The sequence below is a fragment of the Prenolepis imparis genome, unplaced genomic scaffold (assembly GCF_030444845.1).
Source record: "Prenolepis imparis isolate NDT839.2.m4 unplaced genomic scaffold, iyPreImpa1.0 SCAF_2, whole genome shotgun sequence".
Classification (NCBI taxonomy): Eukaryota; Metazoa; Arthropoda; class Insecta; order Hymenoptera; family Formicidae; genus Prenolepis; species Prenolepis imparis.
In genome coordinates this window covers 9,240,207-9,266,062 of record NW_028141160.1, presented here as the reverse complement: position 1 = coordinate 9,266,062, position 25,856 = coordinate 9,240,207, and the positions used below count along the sequence as shown (strand labels likewise).

The following is a 25,856-nucleotide window of genomic DNA, read 5'->3' as shown; positions in this document are numbered from 1 at the left end:
CCGAGCTCCCTTTTTTTTTCTCCGCGTCGTCGAAAACTTCTCGACGAGAAAATGACGCGTTTTCCGCCGCGGTTAAAGCCGTTCGCGAGTGACGAGAGGGAGGGAGGCGGGAGGGTTGGATGCGAATTTTTCGCCCGAACTCAAGAGTTGGTCGACGAACGGCGTTTAACGATCCGGAAACGTTGTAAGTGTGGAGATTAAAGCGCGTATTCGTACACGTAGCCGCGGATCTGTGCGCGCGAAGGTACTTTCCTTCCTTCTCCCATTCACTCCCTTCGGAATGACACGTTAGGAACGGAGCCAAACCAACTCTAGAATGCGCTATAGGAATACCTGCACACACACACGCACACCAAATGGGAATACTTCTCCTGGCTTTTAATTTAAGTTTGAATTTCAAGGAAAATAATTATCTAGCCGAATGGCGCGAAACACGAACTGCTTTTTAACTATTGATTAAAGTGTACGTGGCTTAACTATTGATTAAAGTATATACAAATTGCACAGACGTATAAATAAAAGCTTATTAAAACGTAAAAAGGGCGAGATAATCCCTTGGTACATCAATATCTCGCAAATTGTCACATTTATTTACAAGCTCGCTAAGATTAATAAGCTTAGAAGAATCCGCTGTTCACACTTTGAACATGTACCGATACGTAATCGGTGCGCGCGGTATGATTGATTCGCTGATTCGCCGAACAAATTCATGTGTATTCATTCGTGAAATACGCTCGCGAGCGGTACAGGCGGATGTAGCTTTATCTAGGGGCCCCATCATTCACGTTAATTCCACTTAAGCACCGATGCACCTGGCTCGCGGAGCTCAGCGACGCGACAGGAGCGCATGCACGATGCACTCGGCAAAAATGAAGAGACGAATACCATGCAAATCGAGCATTGGAAGTGCGCATAAGGGCACCTTATGCAGCGGCACATAGTGGAACCGAGAGTGGCCGAATGAAAGATGGCAGTGTGCGTATTGTAGAAGGCCGGAACAAACGGGGCACTAAATTCATATGATTTCTTCGTTCCGCAACGAGGGTTCGCATGGGTTACTTGGGCGTGTTTTGCGTCGGCGCCGGCGTTGAATATTTGTGCCGGCAAAAATGTTTGGCTAAAGATAGAGTCGAAAGAAAATTTATCCGCGAAAGAAACTCTAACTCTTCTCGACCTCGCCTTTGGAAGGACAATTATTTAGAGAACGCGGATGGCAGGAGGAAAGGAACTAGAAATAAATAAAGGAATATTAATAAAGGTACAAGAGAGAGACGTATTTGCCTCGAGCGAAGGTGCATATAAATTCAGACATATGGACATAATCAACTCTCCGTAATTACGAGCAAATGATTAAGTCTCTTTACTCCAAGTATGCCCGCGAGGTACAAAGAGCTCAACAACGTTCTCCTATGCGGGTAAGTTCGCGCGAAATGCAGATCGATGGTGCAATTACGTTCGCACGAGTGCACTGAAGCACGATTATTTTCCGTATAATTTTTATTTTTAATTATTTTACATCTGCCGTGCACATAATGCGTAATCTGAGATGACAAGCACGATTTTGAAAAGCTATATTCGGAGTGACACGATCGCTGCGGGGAATGTATGTATTTCGCAAAGCCATATGAGAATGCATTAGAGCGAGCATGCATTTACGAGGAGATTATCCTCAAGCCTAATGATTAATTGTACGTCATGATTGATCTAATCATCGGCTCAGAAACGAATGCCGTGTCTCGGACACAATCGGCCGAGCGGGCTGGGCGAGTTAGAGGTTGGCTGCACTCTATGACCTTAATTACTATGTCGACTAATCGATCGCGCGCATTGTGATCGTACTATGCTCGACACTGGTACCGGCATACGCAATCGCTTCACGTTGAATAGCGTCTTAATTGCTGGTTGGATAATTCGATTCAGCCACTTAATCGATTATGACCGTCCATGGAGCCGTTGCAATCGTATTCGCAAATTCTCAAATTCGAATTGGCCATCTAACGCGACGACAATACACGGATCTCTATTCAGACAGTTAGATAAACAGACTGATACTGCGGACTTGTTGCTCTTTGAATAAGACAGTGTCGATTTTAATAAAATTCATGACAAAGTAGAAAATGTTGCAACGAATATACAAATTATCTAATTCTTTTTCTGATTTGTGTCGGTTTTAAAATATAAAACTCATTAAATCTACTTATCTCAAAACAGTAGAAAATCAGATCGGCCTAAAAGAATTTTTGTCACCCATTCTAGGGGTTCTTCATTGCTTTGCGGCCGGGTACCCGCGATAAATTCCACGAATCCACGATCGCGATATAAAACGCCGCGTCTATCGTCACGGATATTTTTGTCGTGAAATAACGAGTCACAGAAAAAGGATTCCCTTGGCAGATAAGCATCGAGAAACGGTCGACAGTAGTCGAAGGAACCCCCCAATGTTAATTAGCCAAAAAGTAAGGCCCTCTCGTACGGTTCTCCCTCGCTTTTCTTTCCTGGCGATACGCGCCACGACGGCACCGCCGCGCCGTGAATAAAGTACAGTCTCTCGCATCCCTTCCCCCCTTCTCTCCTTTCTCCGCGAAACCCATCGTATCTCCGACTATCCGGTACACACGAGCTCCCTCGTCCATACAAGAGAAGAAGAACCAGGCAGAGAGAGCCTACGGCGTTCTTCGTAGTTCTTTCTCCCGTATCATCCTCGTCGCGGGTCTCTCTTTTTCCGTCTCCTTCTCTCGCATCGAACGGCTGATCCTAATCTCGATAATGACGCGTAATGGCTGCTGGCGTGAATGTAGCTCTTTGTCCGCTGCTCCTGTACCGGTCATATATCTGTCCGGTACGAGAACCGCGCCATTTCACCCCGTCGAAAAGCACGGGGGAGGCCGAAACGGCCGTTTCCAGACTCTTTTTCTACGTCCACGTCCCCCTTTCGACCCCCCTCGTCCTTATCCTCCTTCCAACCCCTCTCACGCTCCAATCTCTATGCTTGGCAAGACGCCTTCCCGGGAATTACGCTTAATCACTCTGTTCCGTGTAACGTTCGAGACTACGAGCCACTTGTACAATACAATGTATATGTGTGTGTGTGATTTATTTTGGAACTTTTTTTTTTGCAGAAGCGGTTATGAGAGTTCGATGACGGGCCCGCGGACCATCGACGCTACCATGGACTACCTGCAGACGTGCCTCATCTTTTACCTGCTGATCCTCTGCTTCTGCGGTGGACGTTCCATAGACATATGTAAGTAGATATGTCAATTTAATTAAAAGTATCTGAGACAGCTCTGCGCTTTTGAATCAAACTTAAATTACATACATTTCTCAATTGATAATGAGTTAGGTATTAACAATCAACTCAATGATCATTAAATTAATTATCAGCTAAAACATTGCATAAATGTATTTTCAATTGTTTTAATTACTTTCTGCAAGAATTTTATACGAGAGAATGACACAATCAATTCTTCATTTTCAATGTAAAATAACAAATATATAAAATAAATTTTTTGTGCAAAAGATATAGTATATTTTCAAAAAGTCGCGATCAAATGATAATGATGCAAATAATAATTATGCAAAAATAACCGGGTTAAAGAATCGAGATGAAAGCATATACATCATTAATGCGTGACATTTATCAGTTAGTAACAGAGAGTCGATCTTTTCTCAGCAAAATCAGGAGAGTAGTGGCGGAATCGCGGTAGAAATACGTGTTTACATCCAAGGCTATAATTCTACCCTAGATGGGTGCCCCTACCACCCGCGGTTTCACCCGATAAAAACAGAAAGGCCTCCCTCCGTACCGCATTGCCCTTTGCCTTACATTAAACCTCGGGCTCGGTTTCTACTTGGCTTGGTTTCCATCCCATTGACTCCGGCAGCCCGAGCCACCCCCGTGTCAGGTAAACAGGGCGAGAAACTTGCAAAGTATCCGCCAAGAGTTCCGAAGTCAGCCCCGGGAAAGGCTTTTAGGTACTCGTTCGTGAAATCGAGCTCGAAACTTACGTATACGGGACGTATTTCGCACCCGAAGAATTTCTCGAGCAGTACCGAAAGATGGATCGTGATGGTCTCTCGATTCGGTTACACTGCAACGCGTACTATTCCTTTTCCTGGATGAGTGAGTAGATTCGAGTTATACAGAGTACGTACATAAGCATAAAGTTTTCAGAATGGAGACTTTCTGTGTATAAGCACAAAACTATTTTATCGTATATATATACTATACATATATCGATATTATACAACTTCCATTTTTAAACGTGTAGACTCACAAAGATTTTACTGTGTGAATGTTAAACGAATAAACTGTGTTTGAAGAGTCCTTGACAAGGTTTATCACCGTTAGTACTATAAAGTCTGTAAGTTCACAGTAATCGGCTTACGCTTTAAGGCTAAATATATCCGTACAACGACTATTACGAGCATATACTAAATCAGGAAAGTTGACGCTACCTTCTAACTCTTGGAATCTATGTGGCATACTATTCAACCTCAAAGCCGATACTTGGGCTACCTTTGATCCTGCTTATACTTGTACTTGAGCGTGCCGGTGTAATCCATGAAAACAACTATATATAGCGCGAACTTCGCTAATTAAATTCTATCTGGTTATCAAAACAGCTCAACATAATGCTTTGAGATAACAAGCGAAACAACACCGATTAAAACGACAAGATTATATAAGAAAAAAGAATTTAGTTTGCAACTAATTAAATATGATTGCTTCATAACATCACAAAATTGCTATCTATCAATTAATATATTAGCCCATTAATAAAAGCGTCAAATTAAAAAATTGACATCGCATCTTTTCAAACACTTTTTATTCGCGCGTAAAAGTCAGAAACGAGATATGGCACGCTTTGAATTCGCTCGACCGTGCTTAAACCCAATAGAATCGCATTTCGAACACCAGTGACCGGAAGCTGCACAGAGTCTTTCGTAAGTAGATCGACATGTGAAAAGCGCGAACAGCGTCGAAATATAAATGACCCCTCCTTCCCACCCGTACGAAAGTTAGAAGTAGACCACGAAGGGGAAATCGAGGGAGGACTCCCCGCGGTGAACTGAACTTGTACATTGAGCCGCGTTGGTGAATTCGCGGTCGTGTTAAGCGAGCCGGTCAGCCGTGGCAAGACCGAAGGACGGTTGTAGGGCGCTGGAAGGGCTCGCCGAACAGTTAAAGCGCGCATAAATTGCAATGTTAATGTTACCGGCGATACATAAACATGTTGCACGTCGGTCGGATTGCGGTGTCTGCGCGTGTTGCACGTCCCTCTAGGTTCTCGCTGTATGTGTGTCTGCATACGTGTGCGTGCGAAAGGGCGCGTATGGTTTCGCGTGCACCGAGGGTGCGATTCGTGCACGTAAACGCGTGCCTAGACGAGAGCCACTGCCGGTCGCGTGTGTATTAACGCGCCCGCGTTTCGGTATTGCGTAATTGCGAGGTCAACGCGAACGTGTACGTATGCACGAGCGGACGAGTGTGCTGGCGTTGCGTCGCGTCGGGACGATAGGATAGGAGGTAATTATATAGATGCGTCATCCGGGAAAGGAGGGACGTGTGTATCTGACGTAGCGAAATTTACCGTACGTGACACATATGCGCCGGATGATCATTTTTTTCGCATTCCGCGCGAGATTCATTATTAACAGCGACTACAATAGCATAGCTAATGAAGTAGATGATGTATGTACCGATATACATCTTTAAATTAATGGCAAATACAAGTGAAAATACGAATGCAAATATAATTTATGATTTTTAATAATCAATGCACATGCATACATATATTTGTGTGTGTGCATGTGCATGTAATTAGAAACAGAGAAATGTATGTATGTATGTAGGAATATATATAACGCCTTTGTATATGTGTGGCAGTAGAGGTTGCATCGAAAACAGACGGTAGAAATGTGTCCGGAGAGAGAACCGTCACGCAACAGAGTTCTCCCGCGTTATAACATTGTCATCCCTCTATTACTCTCTCGATCCTCAGCCCTCCTTTCCAATTATCTACAGATCCATTAGGCTCTAGCGTGATGGTGACGAAATTATTGCAGGAGTCTTCAGCATATTAACATAACAATGCGGCAATTAACGCGTTACTGTCCCCTGTCTACGCTCTATCGCCGACCCACACGAACGTAAAACTCGAAATACAGTTATAAAAATATTATGAATTAAAAAACTAGTCTACTCAAATAAAGATGGAATTTCTCTTGTTTTAAATCTCTGTAAGTAGTAGTAATAATAAAAATGTAAATAATCAAATACATTGTTAAAAAAGTATTATTATATCATACATTTTTTAAGGAATAGAATATAATGTATTATTTTGCTTAATTTAATCAGAATCAAGTTTGCGCATAAAGAGTCTTTGGATTAAGCGATGGATATTCCTTTCGCGAAAAACACTATAACTGAAGCGATCATACATGTCCTGCGTGCGCGGATTAACAGATTATTTGTACAGTCACCTATGCGCGAGTGCACAAATATACTCTCACAATCGCGTATTCCCTTCGCAGATACACTTATCAAAACATACCCCGGGTTATCATTACAACTTGTCACTCCTTTGTATGCTCGGTGCGGGCATTAATACTGGCTGACAGCTTCTGCGAGGCTTGTTTGAAAGGCGCGATTATTCGTACGACAAAGGCACCGCCGACACTTTCCGCACGTGTACATCGTATGTCTCTCGGATATAAAATCCTCACGACGTAAACATTCCCAAGCCGGTATCCCGACATCTGTTTCTTACCCTCGCGCAGGCTCCGATCTCGTCGTCGTTCGGCTTGATCACGCGCCAGAACCCGACAGTTTACGCTCGCCTGCGTACGCAAAGGTCTTCTCTTCGTCTCCCTAACGACTTTGGATAAATCGCCTCGAGTGCAATCGACTTAACCCCGTCGTCTCATCGACGGAGGCGCAATCTTCTCGTTCTCGGCGAGAGAACGAGAATGAATCGGGAGAATCAAGCTAGATTGACACATTGAAAGGAGAGGACGTCAGTCGGGCGGGAGACGCCGAGCGAAATAATCCTCCGGCTTTCCGCGATCTCTTCTATTTTTCGACGCTATATCTCGCGATATATCGCGTCGTCGCTTCGGAAATATACGCGAGCGAATGCGATTATCGCGAGTCTCTGTCGCGTCGCGATAAACCCGTTCGCATCTCGTGTTGCGATCGAGCTGAGAGAGAGCGACGACGTCCCGACGGCATTCGCGGAATGTATCGAGCAACGAATCCGAGGGACGTCTCGTGCTTGACGCGTTGAAAGGACGTCAACTGTCAGACTGTCGACGTCGAGTGTAATAATCCCCGACTTTCGGGTTCGAAGGGCGCACGTCAATCCGCCGCGCGGATCTGTATTTTCATAAGGCCAACCCACGAAAGCAAACACCGCGTTATACGAACACGAAGAGTTCGTGCCCTAAAACCCTTCGCGCAACACTGACATCGACTGGAACAAAAGAATTAGACGATGTGACTGGACGGCGCTATTGAGAAAGGAAAGATTTATTTTCTTAAGTGATGCGCGTAAAACGTCCTCGAATTTTCATTCTTGCGTAAAAAAATGAAAGATTTACGATTTTTTTAAATTTAAAAACTATACAGGAAACGAATAATATGATTATTATTCGTTCTCTATTTTTTTCATGAAAATTTTTAATGATTTAATATTTAAATAATTTTTCCATAATTTTAATATTTATTTTACAATTTCTAAAAAAATGAAAGCTAAATTAAGAGATATTTTCACAAAGAAACAAGTCAATATACAGTGTCTCTATCCCTTCTGAATATCTATTAACATTAGTTACACATTAGCGAATAAAACTGGTTTAGTTTTGATAAATCCAGGCCATGAAGGCACGAATTCTGTACAAAAAGGGTTGCACTTTCCACCCTCGGGGTCTAAGTAACGCATGCAACTCGAGACGGTGATTCAGTTCGCGGTGGGTAATGCCTAAGGGGGTTCCAAGGATGGAACGGCCGCGAATGTGGAGAAGGGCGCGGAAACGGTGGATAGAAAGGGCAAGAGGAAGAGAGAAAGAGAAACCTCAGGAAAGTAGGAGGGACGAAAGGGTCGTATAAAAGTAGTACTTCCGTTCTGCCAGTCGTCGCGGCGCCAGGGGGACGGGCATGCGCATTTTCGTCGGGGCAAGTTACCTTCTGCTTAGGACGAATGTTTGTTTTCTCTGAAAGAGGCGAAAATGGCTCCCCAGGTCCGAGAAAACCACATCTTGGCCCTCATGGCCCTACGAAAGGGTACGCTGTCTAGGGACGGCGAGCAGGAACGCACGAACTTCTTTCGAGGTCGACGCTCTTACAAACATTCATTCTAATTTCGCCAATGCCCGGAAAATGAACGCGATGTTGCGGTTAAAGGGGGGAACCTTGCGGCAGGTCCACCTGTTAATTTCTTCAACAAACATAGCAAACTGAATACCGTCGCAATGAGCCGCACTGAGGAGGTGATTATCGCTAACACACACAAACGAGCAGATAGTTTCGAAGTTACATGTTACCTAAGAACGTTAACAGAATTTCGTTGTTGCGTAATAAAAATTTACATAACGATACACATGTGTCTGTCTTAAAAAACTAATTTTTGTATTCTTTTTCTTCAACGATCTAAGCACTTTGTGAACAATTTTTAATGCCATTTTAAGTTACACAATAATTTAAATTTTCTGTTACTCAGTTTTCGCAACAGGATGATTTGAGGATATATGTGTGTGTGCAAGAGACAACTCGTACATTATAATTAGTCGAGACATTTCGACGTAAAAAAAAAATCAAATTAACCCGAGGATTAAGTGCGAATCATGATTTATGCGCTAATATCGCGCAGCAATGAGATGGGGAATTTTAATATGTTTTTCATAAAAGAGTCTCGGTGCGTAATTAATTTACATTCGCGCTCGACGAGAGAAGTGTGAGCGAACGTACCGAGAGCCGACCGCGACTTTGGTGCACCGTCATTAATAATAATCCCGGAATTAACAAAGGGAGGGTGATGCGAATTATTAAATTCACCGAGATAGAAAAGCCCTGTTTTGTTGGGATCTACCCTCACCACATTTCCTCCATCTTTCTTTCCTAATTTGCCGAGGGATTCTTCTGTGCAATTTGCTTTGCTATTATTATAAAAGCTGAGCTAATTACACACCGTATTCGTCTACCAAAGGTGGTATATCTTTGACTTCCTCCGGAATATGAGAACGAAATTATATGAGACGCGATGCGTGTAGATGCACAATGAGGATGTATCTTATGCAGAGAACAAGTTAATCAATTCTTTTTGTGAAATTGTAGAAAAGAATTAAAATTTCCATATTACAGTTCCACATTGCCAAGCTGTAGCCAAGTACACGTTAAATTATTAAAATCAGCCTCGCCTAGGATAGACGTGACTTACACCGTGTTAAAGGTTAATTCTGAACCACTTTCATTGTCAGTTTCTCGAAGGAGAGGTTCGCTGCTCGAGTGAATACTTCGTAGGAGAGGACAAATGACGGCAGAGAGAAGGAGATCCGTGCTTGTAAAGAGGAGATTTACGATATTGCGCAATTCGTAGATCTGTAGATCTCTCCAACACAGATCGCGCGCAGCCTTCATCGCTGTCTCAACTTGTAACTTGAACGTGGAAGCGTCTGATTCAGTACCGAGACATTTCAATTACCATTTCGGTATTTCAAGATTCGCGGAAAATCGTTTATCAACTCGACCTATGTACGTAGAAATATACATACAGGAGAGAACGTATACGAAATAATAGCGGAGAGAAGCGCGGATACGCTCTCGCAGGAGACTATCCCGTAACAACAAATATAAACGCGCAACGCCGGTACTGGATATACACGGCAAAAGAATTTTTCTCGGAATTTATTACGGATTTTTCCATTACAATCTACGTTGCCTCGCGATATACGAACGTATTGCGTTTTTCTCCGGGCGCGGCTTGTTCGTCGACCGTTTCGTGGCTGTCTCGGGTTTCGTGAGAGAAGCCGTCTCTCTGGAAAGAAGCGGTTATCAGTTTGACAGTGACGCGGTTAGAGGAGGAGAGAAGCGAGAACGTGCGGACGCGAAAAGACGAAGAGAGAGAGAGAGCGATGTAGGACGCGCCGAAGTGGGGTTGCGAAGGCATTCAATTTTCCTCTTCTCGCGGACGAAGGGCGGCACACACCCTTCCGTTCGGAGCTGTCACTCCCCGAGAGTTATGGTCGCCGAATGAGTGGCTGGGGCGGGCCAAACGTCGCATAACTTACTTCTTCTTCTTCTTCCTCTTCTTCTCCTCCCGTTTCCCGCGCTCTTTTCCAGGATGTCTATAAATACGAGAATCGAACCTGCCTGCTTAGCCCCAGCTACTCGTGAAAGAACGACGGAGGGCCTCTCGTTACTCGCGCGCTGGATGCTGCACGCCGCGCGCCAGCACCGGGCACGTATACCGGAAGGAGCGCGGCGCGAGAACGATCGATCTCCGGGAATCTCGTCGGGATCGTGCGCCGGGTAGCGCTGATTATACCAGAGACTTATTTGTCTGAACGCGTTTTTTGCCCCTTTAAAGAAACTCGAGACGTTCTTGGTCCTCCTCGTGTATTTTTAGCCGACGTAGAGAGTTTGACGATGATTACCGGAAATTCTCGCGTAATTGTTTCCTCGTCTCTCGAGAGAACCTTGAAAGTGTAGTTAAAAGTTTAGAAATTATTGTTTCTTGAATTTTTTCAGCGTACATCCATTTAAAAGATAGCTGATTCGATTTTTTATTCATAAGTCAAGGGAACGTCAGATACGATTATTTTATACGTAGAAATGTAAAGTAAAAAGAAATGCTTCTTCAAGTTTTTAATACACTGCCTGTTAGACTTTTAGTTCTTTAAAACTTTGATGAACGCATTATCCATTAATTAAAAAAAATATAATTTTACTATATGTTGGAAAAAACTCAAATACTCTTCCTATAGACTTGCTCTTATTCTCTCTACAGATTCCCTCGTGTCAACCAAATTAATAAGGATTACTATTAAAAATGTATAAAAACAAATGAGAATTTTTTATTGTACACCTGTAGACTGCGATAAATTTTTAGCGCGTTCAAACTCGACGTTTTCGGCAATGTTTGGAGATTAATATAGGAAATGTTTACAATCCTCTTATTTACGTCAGAGATATATATCTTTTTGGTGCCAGACATCCGCGAGGATGAAGAAAGAAGCGGTCGGAAGAAAAGTTTGTGGATTTAAGATCGTTGGACGAATAAACGAGCTCGATAATCGTTGACGATTCCGACGATGGGTCAGGAAACAGCTGTCGTTAGGTTCATTCGAAGAGGGGGGGAGAGGGGTGAATTTTCTACTCGGATTTATCGAGTTTACCGAAGCACCGTTCCGTCTTGCCGCGATTTCTTGCTAAAGAGCTGTATATCATTCGCTCGTTTCCCGGGAATCCTGGCTCGATCTTACGCTACGCTAACAGATCTGCTTTGATCGCTCCACAAGGTGCAACGGCCCCGCTCCGCCTGTCCGAGTTCGCCGCTTTGATCGTCGGCGAAACTAGCGCGAATATGTAATTTCAAGCCATCCGGTACTTATCTTTCTTCGATTCTCCAAATGGAAATCCGTTCTCGGTATCCTACAGCGTTAAGCGCTGTAATTATCGCGAGATGCGGGCGATAAAAACGGCGCTCCGAAGAGGCGCCTGCGTTTTGCCTTTTTCATCCTTTTAGTCCGCGCACAGCATGCGGCGTTGACTTCGAAAAAAGTAGCCCCACGCATAATGAAAGCCTGATTAACTCCAGTTCTTGCCGAAAATAACAGCGCGGCACGCCTCTCGAGAGAATCTTGTTTAAAACTCGTTTAAAACAGCTTTTAATAAACGACGAAACATCTAGGCTAACGAGAGCATGATATATGGCTGATACATACGAGAGACAAACGATTTATCAGCTTTATAATAATTTATATGTAATCAAAATTAAAAATAAAAACCGATAAAAATGATCGCTAAGGAAAAGGTGCCTCAAATTTCGTATCGCAGAAAGCATCGTGTTATTAAATTATCAAAGTTCTCTTACACATGTATGTATGTAGACTTAATTTTAACACATCGTCCTAAAGTGAGCTTTACACGCAAGGTTTATATCGTTCATTTGTTCTCATTCGAGGCAAACATATAATTGTAGCAATTTCCTTTATTTGCAGCACAATGCATCGCACCCCTGGGGATGGAGTCGGGCGCAATTCCCGACGCGGACATCACTGCGAGCTCTAGCTTCGATAGCGGAAACGTCGGGCCGCATCGCGCACGGTGAGTGAATTACTGATTCGTTTATGCAGCGCATCGCACACAAATCCAATGCAATATCAAATCCGGAAATTTGATCATATTAACTCCGGTTACGGACCGTGAAAAACGCAACGGCGTGCGCTCGCATCGCGAGATGCATCGGCAGAGTATAGAACCGATGCGGTGTTCCAACTCGATATGCGGATAAAAATTGAAACAAGATGTGTCGATACCTTTTTTTTTATACGACTTTCAGTAGTACAGGTATCGCGTATTTATCCGATTAAGGTGTAACAAAATCGTTTAGCCACGTGTTTATTCTGTCATCGAGTTGTAATTTACATCTTCCTAACGTAAACTTTTATTTCACACATTTAATTTAGGACATCGTCGATGTAATCTCACGAGTGTTTTCTTGAAAGGCATTTCATTGTCAGTTCATGGACCATTTCACTCGATCGTTCTTCGCTTTTAGATGTTGCAATATCATTTACAAATTATTTATATAAATATATTTTATTTATAATTTTAGGAGACATACAGAATATTTCAGAGATAAAAAAGTATACTCGTCGAGTGCGCTGTTCGTTAACTAAAAGCTTATCCGTGAAAAGTTCTCGATCTACCTACTCGAACTCTAACTGGCTCTCGACGTGGCTATTTAAGACGCGATCCAGCGGAAGCTGGGATTCGAATGAGCGGAACCATCGTCTTATAGATCATCTATAAGTATAGATCATATGTATAAGTCGCGAATGATTCGACAGGCCGCACGGACGAAACGTTTATCATCTCGTCTGTCCCCCAAGATAGATACCGAGACGATCGACCGGTCACAACGTACAATTAATCACGCCCTACTAAACTGCAACGTCTAATTCGGCCTTCAAACCGCAATGAGGATTAATGACGCGCAGCGTCCCGCATGCCCGGAGCCATTTGTATCGGTCGTTCCAAAGCTCTTAGACGTCGTTAACGTGCCCGTCGCATACTCCTTTGATTATGCGTGTCAGCTAATTACCATTCCGGCGGGACAAACGCGGCAAACGGACGGACGGGGAACAGCGCGCGACGAGGGACGGATGTCCAAACACAAGGAGAATCATCGGGACCACCTACCGCGCTAATAAACTCGCACTCTCGCGCAAGACATTAACTCCACCGGTGCCCTTTCGCCCGTAATTGAAATTCTGCCGCATTAACCGAGCCGTGCGTGAATTTTCAATATTCCGCGGAGTGTAATCAACATCTCGTCACTATTAATCAATCATCGGTGCGGGAATACAAAATAAATTAATGCGTTAAATTAATCGCGAGTGTATTCGGGCATGGGATAATCATCAGTTAATAGATAGAATAGAGATGCATTAAAGTCAGTAATAATAATCGATCATGCAAGTATCCCCTTCGCTGCAGCAATGCCGACATATCGTTCCTTCAGACCGCATTGTCGACTAGAACTTCTTTGACAGCATTTTCATGGCTTCGTGATATTGCGGGCTTCCCGACCAATACCCTATTTACCTATCCGCTTACCATAAAATACTTCTATACATATATTGCACGGATATATCGTAATCGGAAAAGCAGTCCTTTTTATAAGACTCAAATGCGAAATCCCGTAATCTTTAATTATTTTCTTTTTCTTTTAATTTAAAAAATTTAATTCTTTTTATTTATTACGCATCTTACATGTTATTCATTTATATAATATGTTGTAATTATCGCAAACAATTAAACGCATCATATACATATATATATATATATATATATATATATATATATATCTGGACAAGGGCATATAAAATATTATCCTCTCGAAGAAATTTTCTCGATCATTCAACAACGCACCGGAGAACTGCTGTCCTATTCACCTTAGCAACGAATCATTTCTCTTGAGACAGTTTCCCAAGTCCGATCTCGAAGCGACGCGCATTCTTCTCGTCCGACAAACCATTTCTCTCGATAATCGGTCCCTCCGTCTAAGGACGCGCTCCGATTCCGCCGACGTGGCAGCTCGCAGTCCAAGTCGGCGTAATCGCCCGTTCAGAGATTTATCGCGGACCAAGAGTACCGTGCACGCGGAATGTCTTTGATGCCCCGGACTGTATCAAAGTGGCAGCCAGGCAGTTCGAGGTCTCTTAATGGGCTATGAGTTATGATCTTTCGCGGCGGTAGAATATTATTACTTTCTCTCTCTCGCTTGCGCTCCTTCCAGCATCCAGCTGGTACCGTTTCCATCCGTGCGTCACGCGCTTTCTTTTACTCTACACGCGTTTCGTTTCTCCCTTTCCCTCTCTCTCTCTCTTTTCTTCCTGTCTTCTCACGTTCCTGCAAAATACCCTCTCTCTCTGTCTTACGTTGCCAAACCACGTCGGAAGGTGCCCTTAGAGACACGTAGCGAGCGCTGGTCGACCGTTTTTACTGCCTTCCACGTCAAAGCAACACTTAAAGTTCTGACACTTCAGAAGGCGGTGGCTCACCTCTTTATTGCACGAGAACATTTTTGCTCGACACGAGTTCCGCCGGGCGGATTCATCTGGCTGGGTTCCACCCCTCTCTTTTTTTTTCTTCTTTCTTTTTTCAAATTTTTCTTCGGCGAACAATTTTCGTTCCTGTTTTTCGCACGCGAAGATATCTTTCACGTAGATATTCGTGGGGAGGATTCCGTCTAGAATTCTCGGGGAGATGCTTTCATAAAAACCTTTCACGGTTAATAAACGCGATGAAAATATTCACGTCGCGTGCCTCTCTTCGGTATATAAATATCTAATTTTATTAATAAACGCTTAAAGAGATAACGCAACTTTGTGGACTATTATCGTAACAAGAATATATAGCGGCGTAGTAATTTACGGCGACTGAAAAAAAAAATCCCAAACAGAGATTCGCTCTCGTCGGCTTAATTTACGAGTCGTGGAATCGTTGCCTACCATGGTAACACGTGCGTTATTTCACGGTCGTATCGCGCAGACAGAAGGAGAGAGTTTTTAATGCCACAGACGAATCCGCGAATGGTATCTGTGAATACAATTATTAGCCGGCTCTAAGTGGCTTCGTCGCTCGGTGCTAGCTCATCTTTAATTCATGTCATCCGGGGACTCGGTTCGATCGATAAAATTATAATTTCACCCCGTATCGCGCGATGGTGAGCTGACGGTTATCCGTCAGACACGCGGCCGATCACGTATTTATACGATTTCCTCTGACAATGAACAACAACGTCGGTGTTTCCGCTCGCTGCCAGAACTCTTCTGCGTTTTGCTATTCGTAGATCGTGATAATAATTTTCTTATCATCGGATGCAGGCGCGAATCCTTTACGCGCTATGAATCCCGAATGTCGAAAGAAAAAAACTTCAACGTTATAAAGTCGCACTACATTTTCCGTTCATTTCGTATTCAGTAATGTTTACATAATATTCCGAAATGTCATTTTCCTTTATACACGCTCCCGCTGCAAAACTATAAAAACGAAGAATATCGCGAAATAAAATACAGCAAACCTGTCGAATTTGCATGCAGATGTAAATTCGAGAAAAAAGAAATGTATGAATAAAACGTAAAAGTATCCGCGAGACGGGAAAGTTCAGAGAACGCGGGCGTTTGGCGACTATTTTCCTTTTCACAAGGGATTCCCCCCAGAGCTCTCTTTCCCCTCGGCGATCGTAGCGCGATAAGAAAGCGGGAAAGAGAAAATAAAGATCCGTAATCCCAGAGCAAATATTTATTCTTCCAGGCTGAAGCAGGAGAGCCACGGAGGTGCCTGGTGTCCGAAGCAGCAGATCACGGCGGAACCGCGCGAGTGGCTCGAAATCGATCTTCACACGGTGCACATGATCACGGCTACTGGCACTCAGGGCCGCTTCGGTAACGGCCAGGGCGTCGAGTATTCAGAGGCGTATCTGCTGGAATACTGGAGACCGAAGCTGGGAAAGTGGGTTCGCTACAGGAACTTTCGCGGCGAGGAGGTAAGTCTTATACTATTATATATATATATATATATATCTTCAATCTTTCTTTACGATCGATGAATAGCGTCGAATAAAAAAGATATAATGGCTTGTAATCGGAACCAATCATTGAAACGATAGCAATCCAGAATAGTCGAGGTCAGGGATGCCTCGAAATAGTCCGACATAGAAACGCAATCGATGTATATGTATTTATAGATTGTGAAGTAGCAAATTGGAACACGTGTATGAAAAGATTTGTCAAGTGTGTCGTGTCTGAGATTGCGAAATTTATTATACATGATCTGCTGTCCGGGATATAGTCAGTCACGCAATTTGCCACGATCGATTTAATCGTGGCAAACCTTAGAGAAAGACATTTTCGCCGAGCAATTTGATTCGATATGGCAATCCAAGTCGCGAGAAGGAATTACGTACGCGGACAAAGTCGCGCGGTTAAATTTAGTCGCAGGAAATACGCATAAAGCCGAGCGCGGGGCAGATTATTGAGAATGATTTGCAGTGGTGTCCGCGGACACAGTAACTAAAGGATGACGTTAACAAGACGTAAATCTCTAATGTAATACGCCGCGCTGGAAAGTCCGGGTACATGATGTAATTTATATTAGATACAGATATACCGGTAACCGCGAACCTAAGTCTTTAATTAACGTCTATCCCGCAATAGTCACACGCTACCGGCAATTTACACTCGCCCGGCGAAAATAAACTCCTCCGCGCAGTCGCGACCGGCGAATTTCGCCGAAAGTGGTGAAGTTTGGACGGGATAACTTGACGTGTACGATTCGTGAATCCTCGCCAAACTAACGCGCGTCGAAATTAAGGAAACGTGCATCTCGTAAAATCACTCATGTCATGTCGCTCGGTGACGCTTCTTTAACGCATGCCTGCTCGCGCTTTGCCTCGCGAAAATACACGTCGAGTGTGGACGACTTGCGCCGAGGAGTGTCATCGATTTCCGAAACCGACGAAAGAAAGGAGAGACACGAGCGTCCGGTCGTGTCAGGGTAACTTTCCTTGGGAGTTAGCGGGCGGGGTGGTGCTACGAGCTTATTTGTATAGCAGGTTGGATCAATAAAATGAAGGAAGGGAAGGTCGTAGCATGCACGCGGGTTAGACGATTCCGACTCACCTACATAGACCTGTCTGAATACGCGAATCCTTCGGTAGCGTACGTATTCAATGAAGGTCGAACCCGAAAGAAAGAACGATCTTGAGCACCACATTTGCATGCAGCTGCGAAGCGATTTGCTTTTACGTTATATTATTTCCCTGACACGCGCGGACTTCTGACATTTTCATTTACATACGCCTCAAAATGAATCAGCGAATATACTTTAAGGCATCGTCATCAGATATCAGATATTAAAATAATTGTGTGACTCAAACTTTTAATGTAAAATTTATTTTATTTTAGCAATTCTTTTTCTACACTTTTATAAAGAAAAAGTTTTAAAGTCGAGAATTATGCATGACAATTATTTTTATTAATTTGCGCATAGCACAAGTTAAATAATAGCCCCCGAAACAATAAATAACTTGAAAAATATGATTTATTTCGCGATATTCGCATACCTCGTATAATTTGTCTACAGCGCGACGTATACCTGTTAGAACGGAAGAGGCCACCCAGAAAATATAGAGAAGGTAGGGATAAACCTGCAGAAATTTGTGTCTCTTCCTCCCGCTGTGAGCTCCGCGTTGTCCCTCGGTTAATTACACAACGACACTCGGCTTATCCGACACATAATCTTTCTTAACAATCCGATCCGATATGGGCAACGTCGGTAGAAACCATGTGGTCCTGTCGTCACCCATATTTTACGGCCAATGATTTTGAATGCAGCGATTATTAAAATCGATGTCATAAAATAAAATAATTTTTCTTTTTAATATTCCCCATAAAAGAGTGGACGACATGCATATTTTGTTGTCTTTATATTCTTGGTAACATCGCCGACCATAGCTGACCATGATATATGATATTAATAGATATCACTATATAACGCCAGCGCAGGCACACACAAATTACAGTAATATTTATCATACATAAATCAGCATAATCGCGTTGTACCACCCATCGGGGCGTTTCCTCTTAAATTAAGCCGTAAAGTGTCTTATTCTCCGCGACCTTCCGCGACGACGCGTAAACATCAACGCCGCCTCTAAGACGATTCAGCTACTGACGGTAGCAGCCTACCGCGACCGATCCAAGAGCAACACACACGAAACGATTAACATAAAATGGGCGTTGGTCCCGTCCTCACACCACTTCGAGACGTTCGTTGGAATTCGCCTACGACGAAAAGAGTGACGAGAGAAACCGTGGCAACGGTCGAGGAATAATTTGAGAGACGATCGTTCGCCTCGGCGCGAGGCGGTGCTTGAGAAAAGTCTTTCGCGATAAAAGCAGACCGCGCCGGTATATATGCGTGGGCGCGAAGATAAATATCAGGATTACTTATTTTTCCTAGCGTACACGTCTCAACGGCTCGTAAATGCCGTCGTAATTTGGTCTCTCCCCGCGGGTCTTTCGGGAATTAAGATTCGCCGCACCTTCCCGAGAACCCAGGCACACGCAAAATCGACCTCCGTATTTCGTGTGACTCATCTTCATAAAAAAATTCGATAGCGCAGCCGGTCGCGTCGCGTCACGAGACTTGGGATATAAAATAAGCATACGTATATATAAGCGACACGATGTATAGTGTATTTTTTTTTTTTCACCAACCGAGTCGAAATATTTTATCGATGAATGAAATCTTTTTGAATGTAAATGTAAAGCGTAACAGATAAATCGTAAAAACACAAAATTGCAATATGCATTAGCGCATACAAGAGATCTAAAAGAAAGGTTAGAAATATATGTATTCATATATTCTAAAACTACATCTTTCTTTCACCCGATTCCTTTTTAGCATTTAATATTTCATATATATTATTTTCGTAATAAATTTTAGTCTTATACAAACGCGATATATTAAAATACAAGGATTAAAGGCTCCTATAAATCAATGGAAGCTCCTCTGCTCGCTCTTTCGCGGACGCACAAAAATAACTCTTACTCCAAGTACAATCATCGAGGAGAGACACACAGGATGCTGTTACGTATACACTTTGCAAAACTATACACGTAACTGTCAACCTCCGGAAACGCCCACGATGCGGTTCCGTCGCATGCTGGCAGAAAATTTCTCACGTGTCGGTTCATTGTATTTGCCCATCCGACGCCTTGGTACCGTCCGTTTCAATGTGCTAAACATCAGGTACCGTGTCGCGGTGCAAATAAAACGGTGTCAGCTACCGGCCCCAATTACCGCGCCACCCGACGCGGAACGTGCCGGTTCGCGCGGTCACGAGAATCATCTTTAAACGTGTTTCCCATCGCAATCGTAACTTCATTTCCGGTAAATAGAACAAATGAAAAAATAAAGGTATTCTTGCAAAAATTAATATGCAAGTCGGATTGCCGGATATTACAATAGATACACGAGAAAACGATAATGCCAATAACTTTATATATATTAAATAATATATATAGAGAAATGATATATAAATATATAAGCTGCTATCTTACTAATTGCTATAGAAAAATTTATTATATTGGAAAGCACTTTTCGTTTCATTTGTCAAATAGCACATAATTTATTTACGAGCACGTAATTGAGTTTCACGAAGGTGCTTCAAAGAGTCTTTCAATATCTTATTGAATGTTTGTTTATTGTTTTACAACAAGACGAATATCTATAATGAAATTTAATAACGGTGCGCATTGTACGCAGACTCGATTAAGCATATTAAATTGATTCAATATCGAGATATAATAGAACATTATTCAACGTCCGACGAGCATAACCATATAATAGGGAAGAAAGAACACGCTTGTAAGGGGTGAAATGGAAAATAAAGGAGTGTTTGCACCTGTCGGAATCACAACGGTGATGGTTACACGGTCACGTAACCGACCATACGTGAGAATCTCGCGCGAGCGAGTCAGGAGGCGCTGGCGAGATCATAAGTGGAAAATAAGAGGTCCTTTGTTCCAAAGGGCCTCGTCTCCCTCGACGTCGTCCGAGAAATTCCCGATCCTATCCGGCGATATACACGTATTCGACCATCGCTCGCGCGCTCGACCGATCGAATAGAACGAGCCTTGTTCTATGTGAGAGAGAGCGCGGCAAGCCTGAAATCACGCTGCGCAGAAATGCTACGGTGCGTCGTGGCGCAATTTATATTACGGGCTAGCGAAAAATCTCGCTATCTCGCCGCCTTGAATGTCCGTAAATGAGGCAAGGGTCAAGATGGTATACGCGGACGCTGATCTTCATCTGAGAATACCGCGAATAATCTATCTATTCACTGATAACTTAACATGACGCGTAGCATGAATACTATCATTTAAACATATCGTATTATATTCCAATGTTCTGCCAATCACAATCTCATATACATATCTATATATATGTCGTTTGCATACAAGTTGCATACAATTTATTTAACATATATCTATCAGAAAGGGAATTTAAATGAGATACGAAATATTTTTTTGAAAGGTTCAATGATACTAAAAGTCAATTTCCAATATTTTATTTGTTCAGGTTATCGAAGGGAACAGGAATACTTATCTGGAATCGAAGAAGGAATTGGAGCCACCGATATGGGCCAGCAAAATTCGTTTTCTACCCTACAGTTATCATCGTCGCACGGTTTGCATGCGCGTTGAATTGTACGGTTGTCCTTGGAACGACGGCATCGTCTCGTACTCGATGCCTCAAGGTGACAAGCGCAACAACTGGGAATTCTTTGACACGACTTACGACGGTTATTGGGACGGACAGCTTCTCCGTGGCTTGGGACAATTGACGGACGGCAAGACCGGGCCGGACTACTTTAAGATGAGTTACTACGACACCTATGACAGAAGTCAGGGATGGGTCGGCTGGAAGAACGATACAAGATCCGGACATCCGCTCGAGGTCAAATTCGAATTCGATCACATTAGAGAATTCTCGGCTGTTCACATCTACTGCAACAACCAGTTCACCAAAGATGTGCAGGTAAGATTCGTTTAACGTTGCACGCTTTGTTACACATAGAAGAGATTTAATTTATAAGTTTACGACACATAAAACCGAGGTACGCGTGAATTGGACCAAAAAGATGCTTCCGCTTATTTCCGCTTGTTAGAAACATATCTCATTTTTTTATTATTATTAACTTGCGTGTATATCTTTAAAAAAAAAATGTTCAAGTAGAAAAACACGCTCTGAGACTGATTTATGATTGTGATTGATTTATGGTCGATCTCGAGATTCTCGAGATGTCTGCCGCTATCATTAGCTACGTACGTTCATTTATCATAAATCTTATTATAAACTTGGAGATAACCATGGCGACCGTTTCTTCTTGTACGTATTTGCACGATATAATAAGCAAGAAAAACTATAAATGGATATGCGTATAGGGAGGAAATTGGAATGGCCCGCGGCAGTGACTTGCCGGTGAGAACGAAACGGCTGCTAAATAAAGTAGGCGGTTGGCGGAGGACGGAGAAAAAGACGCAAAAAGGAAAGACGGACAGTCGCGGCAAAATGTGCGCGAAGATCCAGCCTTTAATCCACACCCAGATAATAAGGGGGGAAAAAAAAGAAAAGAAAAAAAGAAGAAGTCGTGAGGTTGAAGAGACGATGTATACGGCACGAAATCCAGTTTTCACGTTGGAGTCAAGGTCGGACGTAGGATGGGTAACGAGGCGCAACAACGGTTAGCCCCTGGGTTCGGCTGAAACGGACGGAAGGAGAAAAAGGAAACGGCTCGCGGGTTGCTGGATCCGCGTTTCACTTGGAGCGGCTGCGCGGTGGCCGTGGCTTTGCCGGAGACGTCAGTTTTTCCGTGAAAATTTTTCGCCCCTACGATCTTTTTACGCCTGAGTGTTTACATAATGGCTCGCTGAACACTCGGCTCTAATGGCAGTGAGATGTATTTTAATAAAATAATTCGGCACTTAGAAACTCTCGAGATAACAGAACGTAATATTTCAAGAAAGGACTCTAATCAAAACTGAACGAGCAAATTGAAAATAATTTGCGAATCGTAGCGGAAAATTGTTTTGTCAGAGAACTCTGTCAATTTAATCACTCAGTAAATTATACCACTTGATAGTAAATTCTTTGATGATAAATTAATTAAACATTGAATGTAATGCAAAAAGAAAAAATGTCTACTTTAAAATCATCTAATTACAAATTAGACTTCACTGTATGAATATTTTATTCGAGGCAAATTCGGATCAAGCATACAAATTCACAGAAGTATATTAAAATATTTGTTCTTCAATTTGGGGGGACAAAAACCTAAAGGCCAAGAATGATCAAACAATTTTTTCCACGAAAAAAATAATTTTGACTTATAACCAAAAGAAATATAATTACAAACTTTGACAGTTCAATTAAATTACTCTTCGTGTATTCGTCATCGTGTAGAAACATCGCGCAGATGAAGAGAATTGATATGCACGGTGTCAATATACATAGTCATAATCCACACCACGCGCGAAAGTTACGAAACTTAATACATACGAAACAGTTGGACGCGAAAATTTCGTGCTCCATATCGTTATTCCGCGCGGAAATCCCAGTATAATGGGCCGCGAAACACTCTCCTACCGCGGTATCAAGATTTATCTGAATAGAGCGCCTCATTACCCGGCTCGAGTCCGATTGTGTGCTCGCGATCGAGCCGACTGGAGAACCGACAACGAGTAGCAGTCAAGGCTGAAGATGCAGCCGCAGTGATTCGTGAGGAGGAGAGAGATCAGCGGGGATATTCACGGAATAGGGGCCAAAAGAGATGAAGACCCGTGGGAGTAAGACAGAGAGGGGGGATATCGAGAAAGGGAGACACGATGCTCTCTTTTCCTCTCTTTCTCTCCCGTGTATACAATAGCAGCAAGCAACGACCGAGAGAGCAGATACGCCACGTATTCAAATACAATACCGACAGTCTGGCAAGTCGGCAGTTCGGCGAATGGGGCTGCGGAGTGGCAGAAGCTACCCCTAAACGACCTCTCTTATTAACAAGGGCGCGCTCGCGCGGATAGGACACGTCTTCCACGAAAGACAGCGCCTCAAAGCATCGCCAGCCCCTTCCCCTCCCCCGTCTCTCGCTCCTCGGCTTCACGGCTGCCACTTCCTCTACGTCGACTTCCTCATTCTCTCGGCGCATCCGCGGGCGGTAGGCTTCAGTACGTCGAAAATCCATACGCTTCCCGTCTTTGGATCTAAGGGAGTTAGATAATCTCGGCTTTGTAATCATCGTCCCTAACTCCTAGGCTGTCTTAGTTCCATACTCTCTCTCCTCTCTCTCTCTCTCACTCTCTATGTCCTTCGTCCGCTTCACACGGTTCTCGACTTGGATTCCCTTAGCTGAATTGTCTTGCGCCTTCGAGGGATGAAATTAGCATTCCACGCGTCCTCGCTCGTTCTCGGAACGCGTCCATGAGATATACTTCGTATTATCGAAACCGTCGATGTCACATCCCGGCGCGCCGGGTAACTAGTTATCTGTTACCTATGGTAATAATGGCGATAATACTGATTACGCGAGTGTAATCGAGTACCTGTGGTATGCTTCCGATCAAATTAATTCCGCACGGTAACTCTAAATACATAGCGCTTTATCTGATAGATCGAATTGTCTGCGGTAATCAAGCTCGATAGTCTAGATGGAATAGCATACGACGCGTAGCGAAATGCCTGTCGAGAGAATATTCATTCGAGATCATCGTATCTCTCTTTTTTTATGATTCAGGTATTTTCTGAAGTCAGCATCATGTTCAGCATCGGCGGCAGGTATTACACGGGCGATCCGATCGTATATACCTATATGGAGGACAGAATCTTCGAACACTCGAGGAATATCACGATCAAGTTGCACCACCGGATCGGCAAGTTCGTCAAGCTAAGATTCAGCTTCGCCTCGCGATGGATTATGATCAGCGAAGTCACCTTTGACTCCGGTAAGTAATTTTCCTCGATTTACTTTCGCAGTGCGAGTAGAAAGCTTGAAATCGTAACGACTATCAAACACACCTATCAAATCGCATATAATCAGAGATGATTTCCCTCGAAAGATCGTAATATTCAAAATTTTTTCCAGCATAAAATTAGCGATTTATAAAACATAAAAATTAATATGTAATAAAGAATCTATTTAATTCATGTTTTGACACGCAATAAAATTGAATATTAAATATTTTAAATATATTCATCAAATATAATATTAATAAATATTAATATTCAGGAAATATATATATAAATAATTTTGAAAAGTTTTATTGCAATTTGTAATTTATAGGATAAATATTCTATTTTACATCTAATTTCAAAAAGATATTAATTAATAGCACACACATCTGCATAAAAATAATATCAATTCGCAAAGTTTTACTCTCTAGATATATAATATACGTGTACTACGTTGTTATTACTTTCTGTATTTTCGATTAATTTTCGAATTTCATCAAAGTTAGCGCCAAAACATGCCGTATCCAGAAGCACGTGTTTCTATCGTGTTGCAGACATCGCTCACGGTAACTTTACCCCAGAAATACCATCCACGACCGCGGCCCCGCGATTGCCGGATATAACTTACACTCGCGACAATCCGCTACAAGCCGAAGTTCCGGTAGCTAAGCAGGACGATCCCACTTACATGGCTGTGATCGTTGGCGTCTTGATTGTCGTAATCCTGCTGCTGGCGGTTGCCATGTTCCTGATAGTCACGCGTCACAGACAGCGCAAGAACTTTGCCAGCCCTCTGGGCGCCAAAAGCGCGATTCCATCGGGCAATCATCAGCATCTGTCGCCGGAATCCGCGTACGGCACCACGGAAAAGGACCCGTCCTTGATGACCTATAGGGTCGAGGAACTCGACGACCGATACGCTGGCACGAAGCTCACGACCCTACCACGAGATCTCAATGATCGTCTTTTGGGCGATGTCAGACTCGACGAGTACCAGGAACCCTTTCACGAGAACAAGTATCGGGCATCTCCTCATACGGCGTACTACGGATACAGCACGGTTGTTGTAGACAACAAGGATCTCCATGACAATGTCGAGCAATCTGGTGAGTCGAACTCCTTCAACTTTTTCAACGTATCCGTAATGCTTTAAAGTAGCCAAACAATCGTCCAATTGTATTATGCTACGCTTTGTTTAATAACCCTTTGCATACGCGGTTAGTTCTCAAACACAACTTTCGCATAAATCGTGATTCTCAAGTTTAGCAAATATATATCATCGGGTATTAAATAATAAATATGTTGCACGAGATAAAGAAGCGTAGAAGCGGAACAATAAAAAGAAAATATCTTTTACTGTACAGATGCTACTTATGATTATGCAGTACCAATGCCCGTGCCTAGTGTAAGCAGTGATCAGGATAGCGTTTTCTCGAAATCTTCCTCTAGGGGTAGCGCAAAGGTAAGATAGAAACATTTGTCTCACAAAAAAATTTTTTTAATAATGAAGACTTTAGGCTCTCTCGATGTAAAAATCATATTTAAATTTAAAAGG

General features: G+C 43.0%; 1 protein-coding gene and 1 long non-coding RNA gene across 3 annotated transcripts in view; one reads left to right on the top strand and one right to left on the bottom strand.

The window, feature by feature from the left end:
- LOC145948983 (uncharacterized) overlaps window positions 1-25,856 on the bottom strand; it is a 279,704-nt gene that overhangs the window by 97,131 nt on the left and 156,717 nt on the right. The window lies entirely within an intron of this gene.
- Window positions 1-25,856, top strand: part of LOC145948978 (discoidin domain-containing receptor 2) — a 95,390-nt gene that overhangs the window by 63,068 nt on the left and 6,466 nt on the right. For both annotated transcript variants that reach the window (XM_083058615.1, XM_083058616.1), the window contains 7 exons: window positions 3,120-3,244; window positions 12,220-12,325; window positions 16,043-16,274; window positions 20,876-21,334; window positions 24,087-24,294; window positions 24,856-25,407; window positions 25,666-25,763. In XM_083058615.1, coding sequence (XP_082914741.1) covers window positions 3,139-3,244; window positions 12,220-12,325; window positions 16,043-16,274; window positions 20,876-21,334; window positions 24,087-24,294; window positions 24,856-25,407; window positions 25,666-25,763 — 1,761 coding nt within the window. In that variant the 5' untranslated portion in view covers window positions 3,120-3,138. The remainder of the gene's footprint in view (window positions 1-3,119; window positions 3,245-12,219; window positions 12,326-16,042; window positions 16,275-20,875; window positions 21,335-24,086; window positions 24,295-24,855; window positions 25,408-25,665; window positions 25,764-25,856) is intronic.